The sequence below is a fragment of the Manis pentadactyla genome, chromosome 4 (genome assembly GCF_030020395.1).
Source record: "Manis pentadactyla isolate mManPen7 chromosome 4, mManPen7.hap1, whole genome shotgun sequence".
NCBI lineage: Eukaryota > Metazoa > Chordata > Mammalia > Pholidota > Manidae > Manis > Manis pentadactyla.
In genome coordinates, this window is record NC_080022.1 from 23,289,665 (window position 1) to 23,310,262 (window position 20,598).

Here is a 20,598-nt window from a genome sequence, read left to right on the forward strand (position 1 = left end):
TCACCTCACACCAGTGAGGATGGCCAACATCCAAAAGACAAACAACAACAAATGTTGGCAAGGTTGTGGAGAAAGGGGAACCCTCCTCCTACACTGCTGGTGGGAATGTAAATTAGTTCAACCATTGTGGAAAGCAGTATGGACGTTCCTCAAAAAGCTCAAAATAGTAATACCATTTGACTCAGGAATTCCACTTCTAGGAATTTACCCTAAGAATGCAGCAGCCCAATTTGAACAAGAGAGATGCACCCCTATGTTTATCGCTGCACTATTTACAATAGCCAAGAATTGGAAGCAACCTAAGTGTCCTTCAGTAGATGAATGGATAAAGAAGATGTGGTACATATACACAATGGAATATTATTCAGCCATTAAGAAAAGAAATCCTACCATTTGCAACAACGTGGATGGAGCTAGAGGGTATTATGCTCAGTGAAATAAGCCAGGCAGAGAAAGACAAGTACCAAATGATTTCACTCATCTGTGGAACATAAGAACAAAGGAAAAACTGAAGGAACAAAACAGCAGCAGAATCACAGAACCCAAGAAAGGACTAACAGTTACCAAAGAGAAAGGGAATGGGGAGGGTGGGTGGGAAGGGAGGGAGAAGGGGGGAGAAGAAGAAAGGGGGCATTACGATTAACATGTATAGTGTGGGGGGCGGGCACGGGGAGGGCTGTGCAACACAGAGAAGACAAGTAGTGATTTTACAGCATCTTACTACGCTGATGGACAGTGACTAATGGGGTATGTGGGGGGGACTTCGTGAAGGGAGGAGTCTAGTAAACATAATATTCCTCACGTAATTGTAGATTAATGGCACCAAAATTAAAAAAAGTAGCGAATGCTGAAAATGTTCAATGGTTTTACCACAAGCCAGTTACTTTTTAAATTTAAACCAACTAAGTATATACAGAAACAAATAAAGAAGATGGTATTTTAATCTTCACCTTCTCTTTGAGTTTAAGGCATACAATCTTCTAAATTCTTCCCATTTATATAACTAAGAATTAAGGAAGTATCCTGCATTCCTTTTAATCAGTCACTCAATACTTTTATGTAATGATTTTTAAATGTTAAAACATTTTTGCTGTTTCATTTAATTCAAACACAAAAAAAGCTATTATCTAAGAATTAATATTTGCTGCATAATCTTTTCCTATCTCTCTACCTGACAGCATCACAATCTGGCATCTAGTAATTACTGCTTAAAATTATTTTAGCCTATGTGGCAAGATGGCTATTATGTAAAACAAATCCATATTAATGGTCCCTTAACTAAGTATCTTTTAGTTGAAATGTAATACACTACTTTAAAAAAAAAGTTTGATTTTTCCATAATTATAATTATGCAGTATATAAAATTAACAGATTTTTCTTGTAAATACTTTCCTGAGTTATTTAGCACTTTTCACGAGTACCGTTAATGGTTGCAGCCAATGTCCTTTACCACTAAGGTGGAAATCACACAAATCACTTAGGCATGACCAAGATGAGGTAATTTGACCTTTCCTCCCACATATTAAAAACCAGTAGCACTTTCCTGGCTATTGAGAAAATTTAAGATTTAAGTTTCAGCATCTGAAATGCTTACTGATGTCAAAAAGTAAAGTATTACTTGAACATACACTGAAAAGCACTGCCTGCATTAGCCATACTAGAAATAACAAAAGTAGTAAAAGACATTCTGTGCCCTAAAAGGAAAAAGAAGAAAAACCTGCCAGGAATCAAACTGATGCAGTTACAAGGCATTTTAAGATAAGCACACTAAAAGTGTGACACAGACTGCTCAACTTTGCAATCTATTACAGATGAAAGAACCACCACCTAGTCGAGGAATGCCTTAAAGGAAGGGGGAGAGTTCAGAGTGAGAGATATTGCAAAAGGCTTTCCACAAAAAGCAAAGGTAGAAATAAATGAAAGTAGTGGGACAGGTGCCCACCAATAAAAAAGCAGTCTGGCCACTAATGCAGGGGAACATTAAGGAGGAGAAAAAGCACAAGTCCAGAGAGAGGCTTTACGGAGCACCAAGGAGTTAGGCTCTATCGAATCCAACAGGCAGGAATGGGAAAAACAGGAAGGAAAATTTAAAAACATTTAAAAATTAATTTTAAAACATTTATCTGCCATTTCTCCACAAAATGGGGTAAAGGAAAGCAAATGGATGCTAGGAGGCTAAGCAGCAACAAAGTCACTGCAATAATCTGGGCCTGAAATGGCAAGAGAAGCGACCTGAAAGAAGGGGGTCAAGTAAGGTACAAACTGCTGCTTAGATGTCTCTCTCAGTTTTCAAAGCATTAAAAAAAAAGCTATATAATTTCAAAAGTGAAGATTCATAACCTATTAGGGTGATCAAGAATGAAGTCACTAAGGATACCAACGCCAGTCTATCACTGAAGTTCTTTTAGTCAGGAATCTATTCTGTAGAGTCAACTGAGTACAACGGCTAGATGAAAACAGGATCCAATTACCTAAGAATATGGTGTTGCAAGTTTAAATTTACAAATCCAATGGTGAAAGTTTTAAGGTTGTCCGAAAGATTCACTGTAGGTTGCTGTGGAACAGTAACAGCAAGAAGAGCAATCAAGTAGTGAGTGATAAGCCTTCGGTAGCTCTTAAATTAGGACAACCACAAATTAGAACTGCAAAGAGCTGCAATTGATTACTACTGTTAAACTCTAAAATGCACTCTCCTCAAAGCAGCACAGGGGTTTCCCAGTGTTCTTTACCACACAAAGAACATAATCACTGTTAACAACTTCACCCTTGAAACGAAATATACAAAAAACAGTTTGTACTTTTATAAAGCAAGCCCTTCCAGAAAATTTAGATACTGTTATCACCTCAATTTCCATGTTATTCTGTGATAAATTACCCTGGGGCAGCTCCACACTAATTCTTTCTCCAATGCACATCCCCCTCCTGAATCCACAGAAAGTAAAGTTTTCTTTATACCTTACTACTTCAAATTATTCGAAGAGAGCCAAAAGATACTTTTCTCTGCTATCTTCATAAAACTTGATAGACTGACGGTTAGCTATGTTCAGAAAATGAAGAAATACCTAGGGTGAACCAGGCTTTTCTGCAGTATAAAAGGGAAAGCATATATGGAAACACAAAGGACTGTTACCTCAAGCTACCTATAAATTACCTACAAATAAGGTAATTTGTTCTTATATGTGCATAAGCTATACAGTTGGATCTATAACCTAACTATATTATTGTATATAGGTCTAGACTTTAGTAATTATATAAATGATTCTTACAATAGTACCTGAGAGCCCAGGAAACCTGTAAAGTTCATGAATAAAACTATGAAAAAAACATCTAGATTTCTTCATAACCTACCCAGCATATCCCCAAAGCAGGAAATAAGTAGCTCAATTAAGGGAAGTAAGAGTCCTTTGCCTCACCATGGGACTAAATACTCAAACCCAACCACACACCCAGTCAGCCTCAGAGTATTTTTAATTATTAAATTGACAAGGATCTCAGCATGCCAGATAAGGACAGCCTCCCTTTTTCATGCACTCCAGAAGATGAAAATATCATAGATATGGCTATTATATATACAGGGAAGACCAACACAGAAAATATACAACTTCCCCACATGCTTTGCTATAATGAGAACCAGAATGCATTAATTAATCAAGAGACAGTGAATTAACTTCAGTGTTCTGGTTCCGCATCAGGAAAATTAACAGTAAACAAGAAAGAACTGCACACAGCATAGTTTAATACAAGCCTGAACAATAAATGTAACAAAAGTAATTCCAGTTTTCAAAACACCATTTTATTAATTATGTATATATATAATAAGGATATTTCCATGCCCTAGGAGATGGTCCAAAGAAAGTGTCCTACTGATCTGGTTACAACTACATTAAACAAAAGATCCTTTATAATAAATGCCTTTATGTCAAACTCAACTTGGATGGTAACAGCATTGCTGATTTACTATTCACCTTAGGTACCTTTGCAAAACTAATTATCAAGTACTTAAAAAATGTAAACACTTGCAGAGAAGGTTGAATTAAGGCTTTTCACCTCTGCCTGTTCCTTGTCCTCCCCTGCATATCCCAACATCCCTCAAGATAGAAAAATAATCTGATAGAGAATACAGGCAACAAATATTTACTGAATTGAACTGAGGCAGGATGATACCAACTTTCGAAGTAAAAGAGAAAATAAAGGGGAATCCATGTTCAGAAAAACATATATATACTGGTGTAAGAGTCATTCAACACAATAAATTAGACAGCCACCGCAAGTACATTACCTGAAGCCCCTGTCCTTATCAAACTTATATGCAGAAAGCAATTACACAAATAACTATACATACAATAAATTAGGGCCATAAGAATGATATAAGTAACTTGCTACTTAAATTCCCCTCCACAGCTTCTGGCTGGTGAGTGCAAGAGACCTTTTATAGGGGAGCTGATCACTGAAGTTGATTCTGACTGGACATACAGAAACAAACAGCAGAACACTCTGGATTTGGAGTGATAGAGTCAAACAACTGACTCATGATAACACTAACCTCTCAAATCCCTTTTTGCCTGGTCTATAAAAGGTACCTTATTATTGCAGAACCACTGTGAAGACTGTTATGTATATGAAGTGATTAAGCAAAGTACCTGAAAAAACATACTTGCTCAATATATTGCAGCTACTATTTCTGAGCAATAAAACAGAACTTGGAGTTAATCCACATCTTGGCACTAATGAACTTACCTGCCCTTAGGTTTCATTTTCCTCATGCAAAAATTGGTACTAGTATCTCTCAAAAATCCGGGAGATTCACCCAGGTAATGAAATTAACGCCAAAGTGTCTTGAGAAGTGATTGTGTATTATTGTAGTTATTTAGTTGGCTTGCCCTCAATTAAAGCATACTAATATGGACGAAAAGAATGAAAACTTTTTAACCAGAGGATAAAAGGGGAGGAATTTCATGAAGACAAAATAAGCAGTATGTGGATTAGCTACTTCTTGCAGCAAAAGCGCATGTTTCGCTGCATTCAAACATACCAAGACAGCTCAACATACACAGTGGTAGGGCTGGCTAGTCTTCCCAGTACAGGGTGACAGCAGATAACTGAATGAGTGGGGGTTCCACACAGGTCTCAAAATGACAGGGAAGAATTGGGAACGAGGTTCCAAATGTCAAACGCACCCACATTCTCAGGGTTAAAAGACACCTCCTTCTTATCCTGCCCTCAAAATGCCCGATCCTGTTTCCAAAACTATTATGAGATCCAAGGAACTTCCCCAAATAAAACTCATGAAGTGGTCCTTGACTTCTAACATAGTCATTAAGATAACAAAGAAAAGTTATTAACTAAGATTTCTTTCCTCTAGGTCACTTGACCTGGCTATGTTTTCTCTAAAGTAAACATCTCATTTTAGTAGCAAGATGTCAAAAATGCCCAAAAACCAAATGGAATTAGTACAAAGTCAATGGAACTAGGCAGCTTTTACCATTCCTATCTGTACTCAAAAGCTGTATTTTGGGGGGAAAAAAAGATTCATTATACCGTTTGGCAGTTATTTTCAGATTAATTTTCCTTTTGCAAGAAAGGTTGCAGGATTTTGCCGGCAGACAACATATCTCCTTTCCAAAATTCAATCCATTTTGGAGCCAACTGAGTTACTCTTATGGAGCTCTAACTCCAAGGAACTGCCAGGGGTGAAGGAGCCTTTCTAGGGCTGCGAATTCTAGAAGTACTTATAGCTACTGAAAAGCCCTCCAATTCTATGAGCCATTCTGTTTGCCATGATGGAAAGATATGGAAAAGAATTTAAAAGATTTGGTATCCACATTAGGCTTCCACTTGCCCTGATTTCAGAATTACCACCCATGAGCCCTGAGGGACACTTCAACTTCTTAGGCAGCTGCAGAACTGGTGAATGAGTCATTTGAGGACTCAGTGAGCCTCAACATCACAAGGGGGAAGTCACTTCAAAAAGACAACTTTTGGATGCCCTCTGGCATATCCTAGGAAAAGCAGAGCTATTTCTCTTTTCTATCTTTTTAAAGACAGAAATAAGGGCAAATTTCAAGAATCTTAGAATTGAGAAGGTCCTGGGAAACTAGTCCAATATCTTTGTCCTATGAGTGGGAAAAAAGCAAAGTCCAAAGAATATGAATGTCTGAACCAAGGCTGGAAGCTGTGACTTCAGTGTTCTTGGTCCAGTAAGATTTCTATCCCATTGAGTTATACCTTTCTTTGGGTGAATAGCTCTCCAAACCACCATCAAATTTCTCCCTCTAAAGCCATTCTTTTATCTCAAACTTACAAACAGATATCCTAGGTAATATCTAATGAGAATCTGCAACTGTATTTTTTTTTCAGCTTTTGACATTATTTATTGCCCTTTGCTCCAATATGTGAGGATTCAGTTCACTTACGGTATTTAGCTCACTTGCATGTCTTCTTTCTGCTTTTCCTTCTCTTGTTATTTTTAAAAAATATTACTGGCTTATGGCCCAGAGAAGATAATCAATGACTCCACAACATCCCACTACAGTTGATAGACACTGACCGCAATGGAGGGGGTGAGGACCTGATAATGTGGGCGAATGTTGAAACCACTGGGCTGTTTATGTGAAACTATCATAAGATGGTTTATCAATGATATTCTTTTTTGTTATCATTAATCTACAATTACATGAAGAACATTATGTTTACTAGACTCCCCCCTTCACCAAGTCCCCCCAACAAACCCCACCACAGTCACTGTCCATCAGTGTAGTAAGATGCTGTAGAATCACTACTTGTCTTCCCCGTGTTGCACAGCCCTCCCCATGGCCCCCCCCACATTATACATGCTAATCGTAATACCCCCTTTCTTTTTCCCCGCCCTTATCCCTCCCTTCCCTCCCATCCTCCCCAGTTCCTTTCCCTTTGGTAACTGTTAGTCCATTCTTGGGTTCTGTGATTCTGCTGCTGTTTTGTTCCTTCAGTTTTTCTTTGTTCTTATACTCCACATATGAGTGAAATCATTTGGTATTTGTCTTTCTCCGCCTGCTTATTTCACTGAGCATAATACCCTCTAGCTCCATCCATGTTGTTGCAAATGGTAGGATTTCTTTTCTTCTTATGTGTATAATATTCCATTGTGTATATGTACCACATCTTCTTTACCCATTCATCTACTGATGGACACTTAGGTTGCTTCCATTTCTTGGCTATTGTAAATAGTGCTGCGATAAACAAACGGGTGCATCTGTCTTTTTGAAACTGGGCTGCTGCATTCTTAGGGTAAATTGCTGGAGGTGGGATTCCTGGGTCAAATGGTATGTCTATTTTGAGCATTTTGAGGAACGTCCATACTGCTTTCCACAATGGTTCAACTAATTTACATTCCCACCAGCAGTGAAGGAGAGTTCCCCTTTCTCCACAACCTCGCCAACATTTGTTATTGTTTGTCTTTTGGATGGTAGCCATCCTTACTGGTGTGAGGTGATATCTCATTGTGGTTTTAATTTGCATTTCTCTGATAACTAGCGATGTGGAGCATCTTTTCATGTGTCTGTTGGCCATCTGAGTTTCTTCTTTGGAGAACTGTCTGTTCAGCTCCTCTGCCCATTTTTTAATTGGATTATTTGCTTTTTGGTTGTTGAGGTGTGTGAGCTCTTTATATATTTTGGACGTCAACCCTTTGTCGGATCTGTCATTTATGAATATATTCTCCCATACTGTAGGATACCTTTTTGTTCTATTGATGGTGTCCTTTGCTGTACAGAAGCTTTTCAGCTTGATGTAGTCCCACTTGTTCATTTTTGCTTTTGTTTCCCTTGCCCGGGGAGATATGTTCATGAAGAAGTCCGCTCATGTTTATGTCCAAGAGATTTTTGCCAATATTTTTTTCTAAGAGTTTTATGGTTTCATGACTTACATTCAGGTCTTTGATCCATTTTGAACTTACTTTTGTGTATGGGGTTAGACAGTGATCCAGCTTCATTCTCTTACATGTAGCTGTCCAGTTTTGCCAGCACCATCTGTTGAAGAGACTGTCATTTCCCCATTGTATGTCCATGGCTCCTTTATCATATATTAATTGACCATATATGTTTGGGTTAATGTCTGGAGTCTCTATTCTGTTCCAGTGATCTGTGGCTCTGTTCTTGTGCCAGTACCAAATTGTCTTGATTACTGTGGCTTTGTAGTAGAGCTTGAAGTTGGGGAGCGAGATCCCCCCCGCTTTATTCTTCTTTCTCAGGATTGCTTTGGCTATTCTAGGTCTTTGGTGTTTCCATATGAATTTTTGAACTATTTGTTCCAGTTCGTTAAAGAATGCTGTTGCAACTGTATTTTAAAAATGTCTCACCTACTCTACTTCCAGGGAACATGATAGGATTTACTATTACTCCATTTACGGGAGTACTTTTCATATCTCCTTCCTCAGGTTTACAAACTTGTCTATTACCAAGGCTAAGTTTTTCTATGTTTCAGTTTTTTAAGACAAAGATGAAGAGTCACATACCTAAATACACTGTCTATTCTAGAAATAATCACTATTATCTTAATGTCCCTGAAAGCTGTCAAGTTTACTTCATGTAAAACATTAAAGATCTTGAAGAAATGATGTCCTTGGTTTTTGTTTTTTTATTTTGCTATCATTAATGTACAATTACATGAACAACACTATGATTACTAGACTCCCCCTATTATCAAGTCCCCACCACATACCCCATTACAGTCTCTGTCCATCAGCATAGTAAGATGCTACAGAATCACTACTTGTCTGGTGTTATACTGCCTTCCCTGTGTCCCCCTCCCTAAATTATATGTGCTAATCATAATGCCCCTTTTTCCCCCTTATCCCTCCCTTCCCTCCCATCCTCCCCAGTCCCTTTCCCTTTGGTTACTGTTAGTCCATTCTTGGATTCTGTGAATCTGCTGCTGTTTTGTTCCTTCAGCTTTTTCTTTGTTCTTATACTCCACAATGAGTGAAATCATTTGATACTTGTCTTTCTCTGCCTGGCTTATTTCACTGAGCATAATATCCTCTAGCACCACCCATGTTGTTGCAAATGGTAGGATTTCTTTTCTTCTTATGGCTGAATAATATTCCATTGTGTATATGTACCACCTCTTCTTTATCCATTCATCTACTGATGATGGACACTTAGGTTGCTTCCATTTCTTGGCTATTGTAAATAGTGCAGCGATAAACATAGGGGTGCATCTCTCTTGTTCAAATTGGGCTGCTGCATTCTTAGGGTAAATTCCTAGAAGTGGAATTGCTGGGTCAAATGATATTTCTGTTTTGAGTTTTTTGAGGAACCCCCATACTGCTTTCCACAATGGTTGAACTAGTTCACATTCCCACCAGCAGTGTAGGAGGGTTCCCCTTTCTCCACATCCTCGCCAACATTTGTTGTTTTTTGTCTTTTGGATGTTGGCCATCCTAACTGATGTGAGGTGATATCTCATTGTGGTTTTAATTTGCATTTCTCTGTTGATTAGCTATGTGGAGCATCTTTTCATGTGTCTGTTGGCCATCTAAATTTCTTCTTCGGAGAAGTGTCTGTTCAGCTCCTCTGCCCATGCTTTAACTGGCTTATTTGCTTTTTGTTTGTTGAGGTGCGTGAGCTCTTTTATAATTTGGTGAAGTCCTTGGTTTTTAAAAGTGAGAAAACCAATTATGCAGAATAAGGTCCCTTTCCTGTAAGACTCTCAAAGTCCTTTCCAATTAAAACTGCTCTCCTCTTTTTAAGGACATGAACAGTAATAATGCTCCCCTCCTACAGATGGAACAAATAAGTCATGCAAGATCATAAACCAAACCAAGGTAGAAACAGCCCAGAAACCCCTAATGAGTCTTCCCTAGTACTACAAAGATACAGTCCTGAATACTCAACTAACAGACTAATCTTTTCATATGTGAAAAAAAGCTGCTCAAATATGCATTTAAACTTTTCAGGGCTCAAAAACTTTAAAATGAATGAAAGGGTCTGGCAAGGAGAGCAGATGAAATCTTTTAAAATAATTGTGGCCCTAAACCTAAGACATTTTCCTGCCTTTCTTTTTATACTGACTTTCTGGAGTAGGAGGCAAGCACTTGTACTGTCCTTCAGCTAAGAGCAGCTTACTTCAGACAACCAGCAAGGTCTGAAAGTGATGTTTTAAACAGCCACTTCTTAGCAAGATTTCTATTAAGATATGCTCTAAATCTTGCAAAGTGACACCAAGAGTCTAGTAGTGACTTTGATGAAAAAAATATAACAAGAGCCAAGCACCATTAACTTTTCTAGAGATCAATTAATTACCTTCAATGGAGCTAATTCTCTGAATTCTAAAGATTCATACATTCTTGAGCATAGGTATTGTTTACATAAAATACCTGCAGCACAAATATATTGTGCCTGGGTTAAAAGCCCATGCAATTTACTTGAAATTTTAGTGTTTATATGGGTAAAGACTCTATTTATACAAACCCCCTCCCAGACAAGTTTTGCTACTTAAAGGGAAGGAAGTTTAATGAAGCTAAACTAAGTAGAAGCTGTGCTATTTTATTATAAAAGCTTATTTTCTTCATTTCTCTTTTGTGCTGAATTACTCTTGTATCACTGCAGAAAACACTCTCCCAAACTGTACCTGTGCAAATCCTAACTTAACTAGATGTTTCCCATCTTACACATCCTTCAATCAAGTAATCACAAAATAGTCATGCCAATACTGATCACCCCCTTCTCTAAACTCAAACCATACAAAAAACTGTGCACTATTTCTGTTGTCATATGTGGTCACTGCTTCCTCAATTAGCTCAAGAAAGAGTTCCTTGAGTACAGAAACCTCACTCCATACTTATTTCGCTTATCCCCTTTGTGCCTAGACACTGTTATGTTTTCAAAAATAACTTCAGTAATTATCTATATTTTGGGGTGGGGGTGTATGAAGCATTTTTTAACATCCTCACCCAAAATACCAATTTTTATAAAGCTTACTAAATGAGATTTTTACCATCAGTTATTTTACAAGTATTGGCTTCACTTACTCAAATGGCACACGCTTTGGGAGGGGAAGCCAGGTCAGAATCCCAGCTTCATCACTTACTAAATATGTGACTCTGGGCACAGTAATTCACCTCTCTTACCCTTCTTCCTTATCTGGGTAACAGAACTGTCCTGACTGAGTTATTGATGAGAGACTACATGCAAACCCCTTAGCATCTGCCTAACAGATGGTGAGTAAATGGTAGTTAGTACTACTTTGTGAATAAATAATGAGGAAACCAGGAGGAAGAGAGCCCCTACTTTACTGCTGGAATGTACTTTGTGTAGTATTTACATTTGCCAGCATCCAGGTCTGGGGAATTATTTATATGTACAAAACGATGGCATTTCTAACAAAAACAAGGAGGATGAGGTTTGGGGACCTTAGGGAAAAAAAGCAATGGAAGAAAAAATTATTTATAAATATTTTTTTATGCTGTCATTTAGATAAAATTCACTTTCAATTCTGTTCACTACTTTTCAAACAGAATTTAGAGGTTATAAAGTGCTGCTTACAAAACAGCAACAGAGCGTTATTTTTATTTTGTATAATTAATTTTAAAAACTTGGGATTCGATTTTTGGTAAAGTGGACCAGGTTAGAATCACAGGACTGGGTTAGAAGATAAATGTTGTTTCCCATCTATACTTAACATCAGACTCATCTGTTAGCTTTCTGTTCAAACTCTGTGCCAGAGTTAACTGATAAAACCTTTTACCCGATAACCATCTAGGGTTTGTTCATGTGCACTGTTTCAATGATATCAGGCAGGCACAGGAAACACAAGGACACCCAGTAACCTTCTCTTAAAGCTCTTGGGGGAAAACAAGAATAGGCCAAAAACCCATGACTCCAAGATGATGAGACGCTGGACTCTAACCACAAGATGATTCAGGAAAGCTGGAAACGGAATCTTGTAACAAAGAAAGTAAGAGTCTCAGAACCAAACACCAAAAGAATTTAACTATATAATGCCTAACCGCAAAGGCAGTCAATGAATATTATTATAAATCAGGAAGGAATTATCTTAATTCTGAATCCTCAGAACCTAGTACAGCTCCTGAATCAAAGAATAAATGTATGTAATGAATGATATAAAAGAGAATCCAGAATAAAACTGTTCTGCCTCCTTTAAAAACATTAAAATAGATGTGGGAGCTTTTGAATATTAGATACATACAAAATAAAACAGAGAAAACACCTAAAGTTAATTTCTGGAACAAGACAATCACAAGCAAATGCCCACAAATTCAGAATCTGTGACACCTTTAGCACTTAATTCACACTATATAATACTCTACCTCGTCACCAATACATTCTTACTGTCAACAACTAGACCCACCAGAAGTCAGCTGCACTCTATCTGTACTCCCTTTTCTTTTAGAATCATGACAATCTTCCTTATCAATATAACAGATGGTAGCAAATTTTGTTTTTGCAATTTTTAAGCATTATAAACAAACCAAAATTATTGTTTCTGAGTTCTATGTATGCAAGGGATGACTGGCTCAGTCTTCTAACTTCTGGAATTATTTCATCAGAAACCTAACATCTTCCTCTTCCCAATGGAGCCCTAAAAAACTTTCTCAAAAATGGCTCTACTCTAAAAATAAGTTATCAACATATTCTGATTAGAAACCAATCTGACCTTTTCCACTGCAAAAGTACCTAGCAACTAGAAAATGAAGCAAATCTAAGGACATTTGATGAATATAAAATTATTTTTGTAAAAATTCAATGTTTCAATTTACAACTAACCAGTTAATGTAACATTCAATAATTTCTGCTCATACTTTGGTTATTTGGCTTTGTTTTTAAGACATAAGGCTCAAGTTAATATTCTTCTTATAATGAGATCTTTTTGGCAAAATTCTACAATATCACACTCCTACCATGAGGATGGCAACAAGGAAAAGCAAGCACATACTTCTGGAGACTAGATTCGGACACATTTGATGAAAGACAGCTCCAACCTTCCCTTAAAAACAGGCCTACTTTTCTGACACACCAGTTCACTTACCTCTCCCATCGCTCTTCCCTCCAGAGCAAGTGCTTGAAAATCATGATTCAGTTCATCCATAGACCGAACCTATTCAGAACAGAGGGAAAAGTTTCAAGTAAGCATCTTGGATTTTACATACACATTAAACACAACTGAAAAGCTTTTCTATGTTTATTTTCAGATATTGACAAAGACAGTTAACAGTAATCAAGTGACTAAAATTAAACATCCACTTACCTTTAACCATCAGAGTTCAGCACAGACCCCTGCTTTCTCCCCTCCCATACCCTTTTGTTTTCAAAACATGAAAAACACATAATCCAGAAAAAGAAAAAGCAAATTCCATCACATGAGAATTTTATTAGCTATTTTTCATACATTTTAATTTAGTAAGACCAACATGCTGAAAGCAATGATGTATGAGAATGATTACATTACCTAAACCTGGCTACTGAGTCAAAGGCCACAGTGCTTGTCCCCAGCTGTGAACATTAAGTAAAAACTAGGAGACTCATTTGATCCAATCCAGTATTTCTTTCATAAACCTAAGGGAAAGGTGCTACAAACTATGTAATGGAATGCCCCAACATTTCTCCATATTGGAAGATTTATTTTTGGGGGCTCCCAGAATCTCAAAACCAGGAGAGGAAAAAAAAAATAGCACATATCATAAGAATTCCTTCAAAATTTACCTGTCATTTAATTAAATGTACTACCCACGTAACAATCTTTACAGGCTTCAATTAACTCATTTCCACGGTCATTACTAAAAGGTAATGTTACAATCAAGGTATGAAATACATTATTCAAAACAGTCATAACTCAAAATCCTTTGTTGTCCAATAGTCTACTGGTCCTCTCAGTTATGACAACAAGCCATCTCTGCAAGAGTTTGTTAAAGAGGAAGGCTCTTTTGCCTGAGACAGACTGCTGATTGCCTGAAGCAGGAGTCTCCCAAACATCCTCATCTGATCATCACTACCTCCCAATGCGGTGTACAATTTCTAGCAGTGGGTAAATACAAAGAAGGTCAAGCTAGGGCCAGGCACAGAGAGGGAAAAGTATAAAGACCATGAATCAGAATATAGCTGAGGGAACCAATTTAAGGATTTTATTAACATTCTGTCTATGTACAAATCATCTTAATTTGACAAGACTGACACCACATAAAATACAGCTGCATTATTTTTTAAATCACCTATTTTCAAAAACCAGAACTGACTCAATATGACACACTGTATCACCAAGAAGTAACAGCTTTGGGATGCTTGCTAAAAATATAACTTTCTAAAATTCAAATGAAGTTAAAATTTAGCCATGAGAACAGAGAGACAAGGCTTGTTATTGTAGTGAAAAACAGTTTCAAAAGACCTTGAAATAGAAGCTGTATCACTTTATGAGGTGTTTACATTATTTAGGTAAGCACACTGAATAAGCTGCTAAACTATATAGGTGGTAAAAATAAATGGGGATAGACTGGGGATGAGGACAGGATATTAGCTGGAAACTCTACAAATGTTAGTTGAAATCATTTTGAATCTTTAGGCCTGAGTTAACATTTACAAAGCATGTAAATCAAATGCATAAAGCTCTGTATCTAGCTTTTTCTGTGGAATCTAATCATACATTTAACTAGAGCTAGTCATTCCTGAAAATCCAAAAATCTACAAATAGTTATAACCAAGAATGTTGGAAATTTTATTTATATTTTCCAAGGAAAAAGTAGGAATAATAAAGGAAGATAGAATATGCAATACATATATCTATGTAATCATCACAACAATCTCACAGTAGTTATTCCCATGTAAGAGATTAGAAGAAAACTAAGACTCAAAGAAATGCCTTCACCAACTACTGTTATGTAGGGAAGAGCAGTTCAATGGCACTGCCGAGCTCTAAATCCAGGTACTCCCACTTAAAGTGCAATATCCTTTCTTTGTCACCAAGCAGCCTCTCTGGCAGCCACAGCATGTTTCCACCCACAGATAAAAGTGCCTTCTGTTTCTGCTGTGGGCTTTGAGGAGTGTGGTCTCTTGGTCTTCTTGCTTTTGCTTTTTACTGTTTCCCCCCACACCTTCAAAATTTGCCCATCCTGCCCTGGTAGCAATTTGCATTCCGTCATACTCTCTCTTATTTGCCTCACTTCTTATTTGCTTGCTTGCTCTCTCAGGTCTCCTCTCTCCCTCTCTTTAGCTCTCTCTCTTCACTTCCTCCAGCTCTTCTTCTCAGGGTATCTTCCTGTGACTCATGTACAGAATGAACCACTCTTCCTCCTACCTTTGTGTACTACCCTCCCATCTTTGTGGACAACTGTTGAGAAAGGAGCTTAACTTTCTGTGAAGTTTTCTTTATTAGTCCAGAAACCCATTTAAACCATTTGCACCCACAAGGGCTAGACCAGATAAAAACAAACCACTCTCACAAAAATGTTTTTAACTAGTCAGGAACTTATTATTTATAATGGGAACGGGCAGACTCTCCAGACAAAATTCTCCCTAAGAAACAAAACTAACAATCACAAGAAGATGCTCAGGAATCAAGAAGACACAGACGATTCTAAGAATTATTTCAGGTAGGTAACAAAGACACCTTTTATATCACAAAGGAGAAAAGCGGGCTATAAATTATAATCAGAGTAAATGTTCCCAGCAAGACAGAACATTCTTTTCCCATTCTTGTACTCTATTTCCCCTTTCTCCAGAATTGAGTTTGTGGTGGGATAATGTTAATTTCTAGTACTATTCACTAATTCCTCCTTCACTTTTGCTAAAGTGTCTACAAGCCTCCTTTCCTTCCACTAACTGATCCTGTCTATCTCCTTTGGTCTTACCAACGTATTTTTCTCTTTGGGATACTTGCCAGTAATATGAAACTTTCTCATCCAGAGGAAGACCATCCAAGACTTTTTCTACTGCTACATCTCCCCATAAAAGCATCTCCCATTCCCTTTACTAAAGAGGCAAAAAGCAAGATGACCACTTTAGTGGTCCTACCTACCTGACTTACCTCCACAGTATTATCTCTTCATTCCACCCACAGATCTCACACATATATGACCTATATTTCCGCATTTCTCTTCCGTTTCCCAGATCCCAGAACTTTCTTTTGTAAGCCTCAACCCTTGGCTTCTTACAGGGATCCTGTCCTAACTAGAACCATAATTTAGCAAATTAAGTTGATGTTTTACCACATACAAAGTTATCAAATCAAAATAAACCCAGAACTACATATCACATTTGGAAAATAAAAAATTAAGCACAAGTATCACTTCACAACCTTCATTTTAAGAATCATATTCTAAAGTGCCTGTACCATCCATCACCCCTTGAGAAGCCCCTTCACCATACCAAACATCCCATACACTTATCAAAATCATCAATGAAAATATACACTTCACTGTTTCCTCATCTGTAATACTGGTGTTAACACCAGCTATTTTACAAGTTTGTTAAAATAATTAAATGAGACAAAATGTCTAATACTTAGTAGGCACTTACTCAACTGTACGCACCTCAAAATTTATTCTTTTAAGTGACCTAAACATCTCCTTCACATATTCATGCCTTCTTTCCCACCCTCAGTTTGTGTTGGTCATTCACTGTTGGGAGGGAGAGGGCACAGGAGGCACTCTAGTTCATCATTTCCATAAGCAATATTACAAGTACCTAGAGTTTATGTGAATGTCTAACTTACTTTCTAAAACTTAGCGTATCCATTTTTCTCTATTCTCAATTCCCAGCTAAATCATCAATTCAGAGAAAATTCCACTCTCCATTCTCATCCATTCAGAAACCCCCTGCCCACCCCCCCAAAAAAAAATCACTGGCCCAAGCCCTTATTTATATTGTTCTCATTTTTTCGAAAAATTTTCAGTTTAGTCACTTTCTAAAATTCCTTCATTTCTTCACTTGCATGCCACCATCTCTTGATTCTCCTAACTCTCTACTTAGATTTTTGTCTCTTTTTGCCAGCCAACATTCCAAAGAAAAATAAACTGAAACTCAGACTTAAGCACAAAAGAATCTGAATGTAAGAAGTTAATGATCCAAATATTTTATGTATTATAATTTATCAGCTTTTCAAGAAGATATTACTAAACATTAAGCCCCAAAGAACAGAAGAAAGCAGTTATCATGGTAGACCATGCAGTGAAGAATAAAAGACCTAAGTAAGAAGCAAGTTTTGGTAGCATTCTGGTTCAGTTCTTGGCCTTCCTTTGCTAACATTCCTGTCGTTGAATTACTGTCCTTAAGGGACATTATACATTTTATATGTATGTTAAGCTGCTCAATGTGTCTTTTCAATAACTATCCCTTTATTTGAGCCAGTTTAGTTCTCTGTTACTTGTACAGAAGAACCAAACTCAGAAGAGGGTATCAATGAGCTGGTGGGTATTAAATCACACTGGAAGTCTGTATTTTTAAAAAGAGTAACTCAGCTATATACTGCACTTGGAAAAATTTAATTCAACAAATCACCACGTACTTCCTCTAACAGACACGTTTTAAGACACATGCCTAGGCAGGGCAACTTCATGATTTCCACCACCTCTGGCCACACCTATATACCAAAAATGTTCCCTTAAAAAGTAAATGGCCAAATCCCTAGTACCTGGTATGACAAACTGACCAAATGAAATTCCTCTCTTAGCATTTGGGCCAGATAGTGAAAGAGAAATAAAATGAAATTCCTAAAGACCTGGCAGTTGTGCTTGTCATTTTGGGTCAAGTATAACCTGGTAAATAAGCAAATTGTCAACATAGAGAAGAGAAAAAAATGTGCTGAGAAAGGCAGAGACAAGAAACTATGGAACTATGGGAACAGAAAACCTCCCGATGCTCAGGAGGCTCTCCACATTTCCTGCTCTGGGGTTCACAGAGAATCCTTGATGTTCTCTCACTTTATGCCCTGGGTTTTTGCTAGCTAGAATAGATTTCTATACCTTGAGACTAAAACTGCCTTTCCTAGAATATTTGTTTCTTCAACCACTGACTCTAAGTTGTCAGGTATTTTTCTCCTCCGCATCTACCTTCGTTCTCCTGTAGGATTTTTTGCACAAGGAGGCCTGAATCACTATGTCTCCATTTCACTAGCAGAGATTCAGAACAATATAAGCAAAAGAGATGGTGCCAAGAACCATTACAGGAAGGAGGTACCAGTGAGAAAAATCTAGGCAAAGGCAGAAGAAACTTGGACAATGAGAAGAGGAAATCGAATATGAGAATTAACCTAATTTGAATATAGGGAAATCATTAAGGGAAAAAAACCTAGTCAGTCTGTTGTACAGGGTCTTCTGCTCCACTATGTATCTGTATTATAGTAACAATAACTCATATTTACTGATACTTGCTTTGTGCCAGGCCCTGTCCTATAAATTCTTTATATGCTTGATGTTCTCTTTAATAGTCATAATCTGCAGGTTACTCTTATCCCCATTTTTAAGAAATGCAAAAAGCTATTACATTTCTCAAATAAAATATAAATAAATCAGCATTCTTCTTGATTACTACAAAGAAAAAAAACAATAAACTATGCTTTTGGCTTAAGTGGCTGCAAATCCTACTACATGATCTTATTTATGAATGTTTCCATTCTTATTTATTCACCATCAATAACACTAAATACCAGCATTGCTGAATTTCAAGGCACTGTACTGCAAAACAGACATTATTCCATTTTATATATGAGGAAACCAAGGTTCAGAGAAGTAGTTGTCCAAAGTCACATAGCTGGTAAAGATTAGAAAAGGAATTCAAATTCAGGTCTCTGTGTTACTTACCACTTCTCTCTGCTTTCATCAAAGGCAGCACAAATGCTCCATCACACCTGGGTTAAACAGCTGCTGTTTCAGTAACTGATAACTACACTATTTTTATAATCTTTCATGATGGGGGTGGGGATAAAATCATGACAGCAGCCAGGTTTAGGGTGAACTTTCATTTTTTTATTATTTATCATTAAAAACTGCTACTATACCTTTAACAACTAAAGTAAATCTATTAAAGTTACAGATTATCTAATGTTTTGATGGTACTCTGCTAGGATAGTTAACAAACCTAAGTGACAAACCATAATTAAATTATCGAAACTGTTCTGCTGCCAGACTACCAGAATATATGCACCTCATGTAAATGTCAGCACTTCATCGACACAGAAGAAAACAATTTACACAGATAAATTTTCAAAGTCAGTTAATGTAGTAGTCTATGACACTGGTGACCTTTAAATACAAAAACTTCACAATTGCTGGTTCTGGCAGTCTTTTTCTTCTTAATTTCACCAATCATGATCAAGCTGAAATCCATAATGAGGGCAAGACCATTTTAATTGGAGAAAGTGTTTAACTGATTTGGAAGAACCTAATAAAATAAGGAAAATTTTATCTCTGCTTATCTGGAAACTACAATATATAAGCCATTTACGTGAATGGCATATTCCTGACTTCCAAAGCACAAATTTCAAAAACATGAGAAAATCTTATTTACATCAAAAAATGTTTATTTGAAAATGGAGAACACATCAAAGGACTTCATCAATAATAGTAAAAAGTTTCATTCTGAAATACCAATCTCAAGAGATGACATACAGAAAAAGCAACAACAAAAAAGATAAATCAACAACATTCACCCAAAAGTTCTTAAACCAGGTTGCAGCAAATCTCTAAGTATCAGGCTCTTTTCAAAAAGCTAAATTAAATTTAATATATTTGCCACCACTGGAATCAGGAACAATCTTACCAGCAGAGTAAAATCTATGTAATTAATGCGAAAGCAAAATTTTTCCACAAAAAAAAGGCACAGAATTTGCTTTTCCAAAGTTTTGCTAATATTAAAATTTTTGACATTCACTTTGTTGTCCCTTGTCCTTACTAAGGGAAATGTAAGAGAAGGCATAAGAGGTTTATAATAATTTCCTCATAAGAATAGTTTGTGAAAGGAAATTATGGGCCTCCTTAGCCACTGATACAAATTTTCTACAAATTATTAGACTCAATGTTTTTTAACAGATATACAACTTAGACTACCAGTGAAAAGTACCAAATTAGAAAACTAAGTTCCAAGGAGAAACTATGAACTACAAAGCATGCCTGTGGTTAGTCTCTGGGGATTTGGCAGGGCAGGGTGTAAGGGGTATAACTTATACAAAGACTACTTCTCTAGTTAATTCTCTCCCTTTTTGACAGGCCAGGGGTTGGAGAAATGTACACTAAGGCTCAAAGGCCCATGGAGAAACATCTTACTAATCTCTCAACTCCTGAAATGACAATGACTGAGTAGCAAAACTGCCCTCTATCAATAATGCCATGGTAGTATATCCTGTCTCCCTAAGAGTATTAAAAAACATGACAAGCATTACATACAAGTATTTGTAATGTAAGATAGCACCCTTAGTCTTACAAGTGATAAAATAGCAGAAATGATATTTCTAGAGCCAGCTTCTTTAAAAAGGTTTTTATCCTGTGTAAGAGAATACTCTGTCATGCTTTTGCCAAGTTTTTTCCAGAAATTTTACAATATGCATCAAGTTTTATAAATGTTCATGCCCTTTGATCCAGTACTCCACTTCTAGGAATTTAGCCTAAGCAAATAA

General features: G+C 37.0%; 1 protein-coding gene across 15 annotated transcripts in view; it reads right to left on the bottom strand.

The window, feature by feature from the left end:
* Positions 1 to 20,598, bottom strand: part of PUM1 (pumilio RNA binding family member 1) — a 142,851-nt gene that overhangs the window by 96,420 nt on the left and 25,833 nt on the right. For all 15 annotated transcript variants that reach the window (XM_036885137.2, XM_036885147.2, XM_036885146.2 and 12 more), the window contains exon 3: positions 13,027 to 13,095. In XM_036885137.2, coding sequence (XP_036741032.2) covers positions 13,027 to 13,095 — 69 coding nt within the window. The remainder of the gene's footprint in view (positions 1 to 13,026; positions 13,096 to 20,598) is intronic.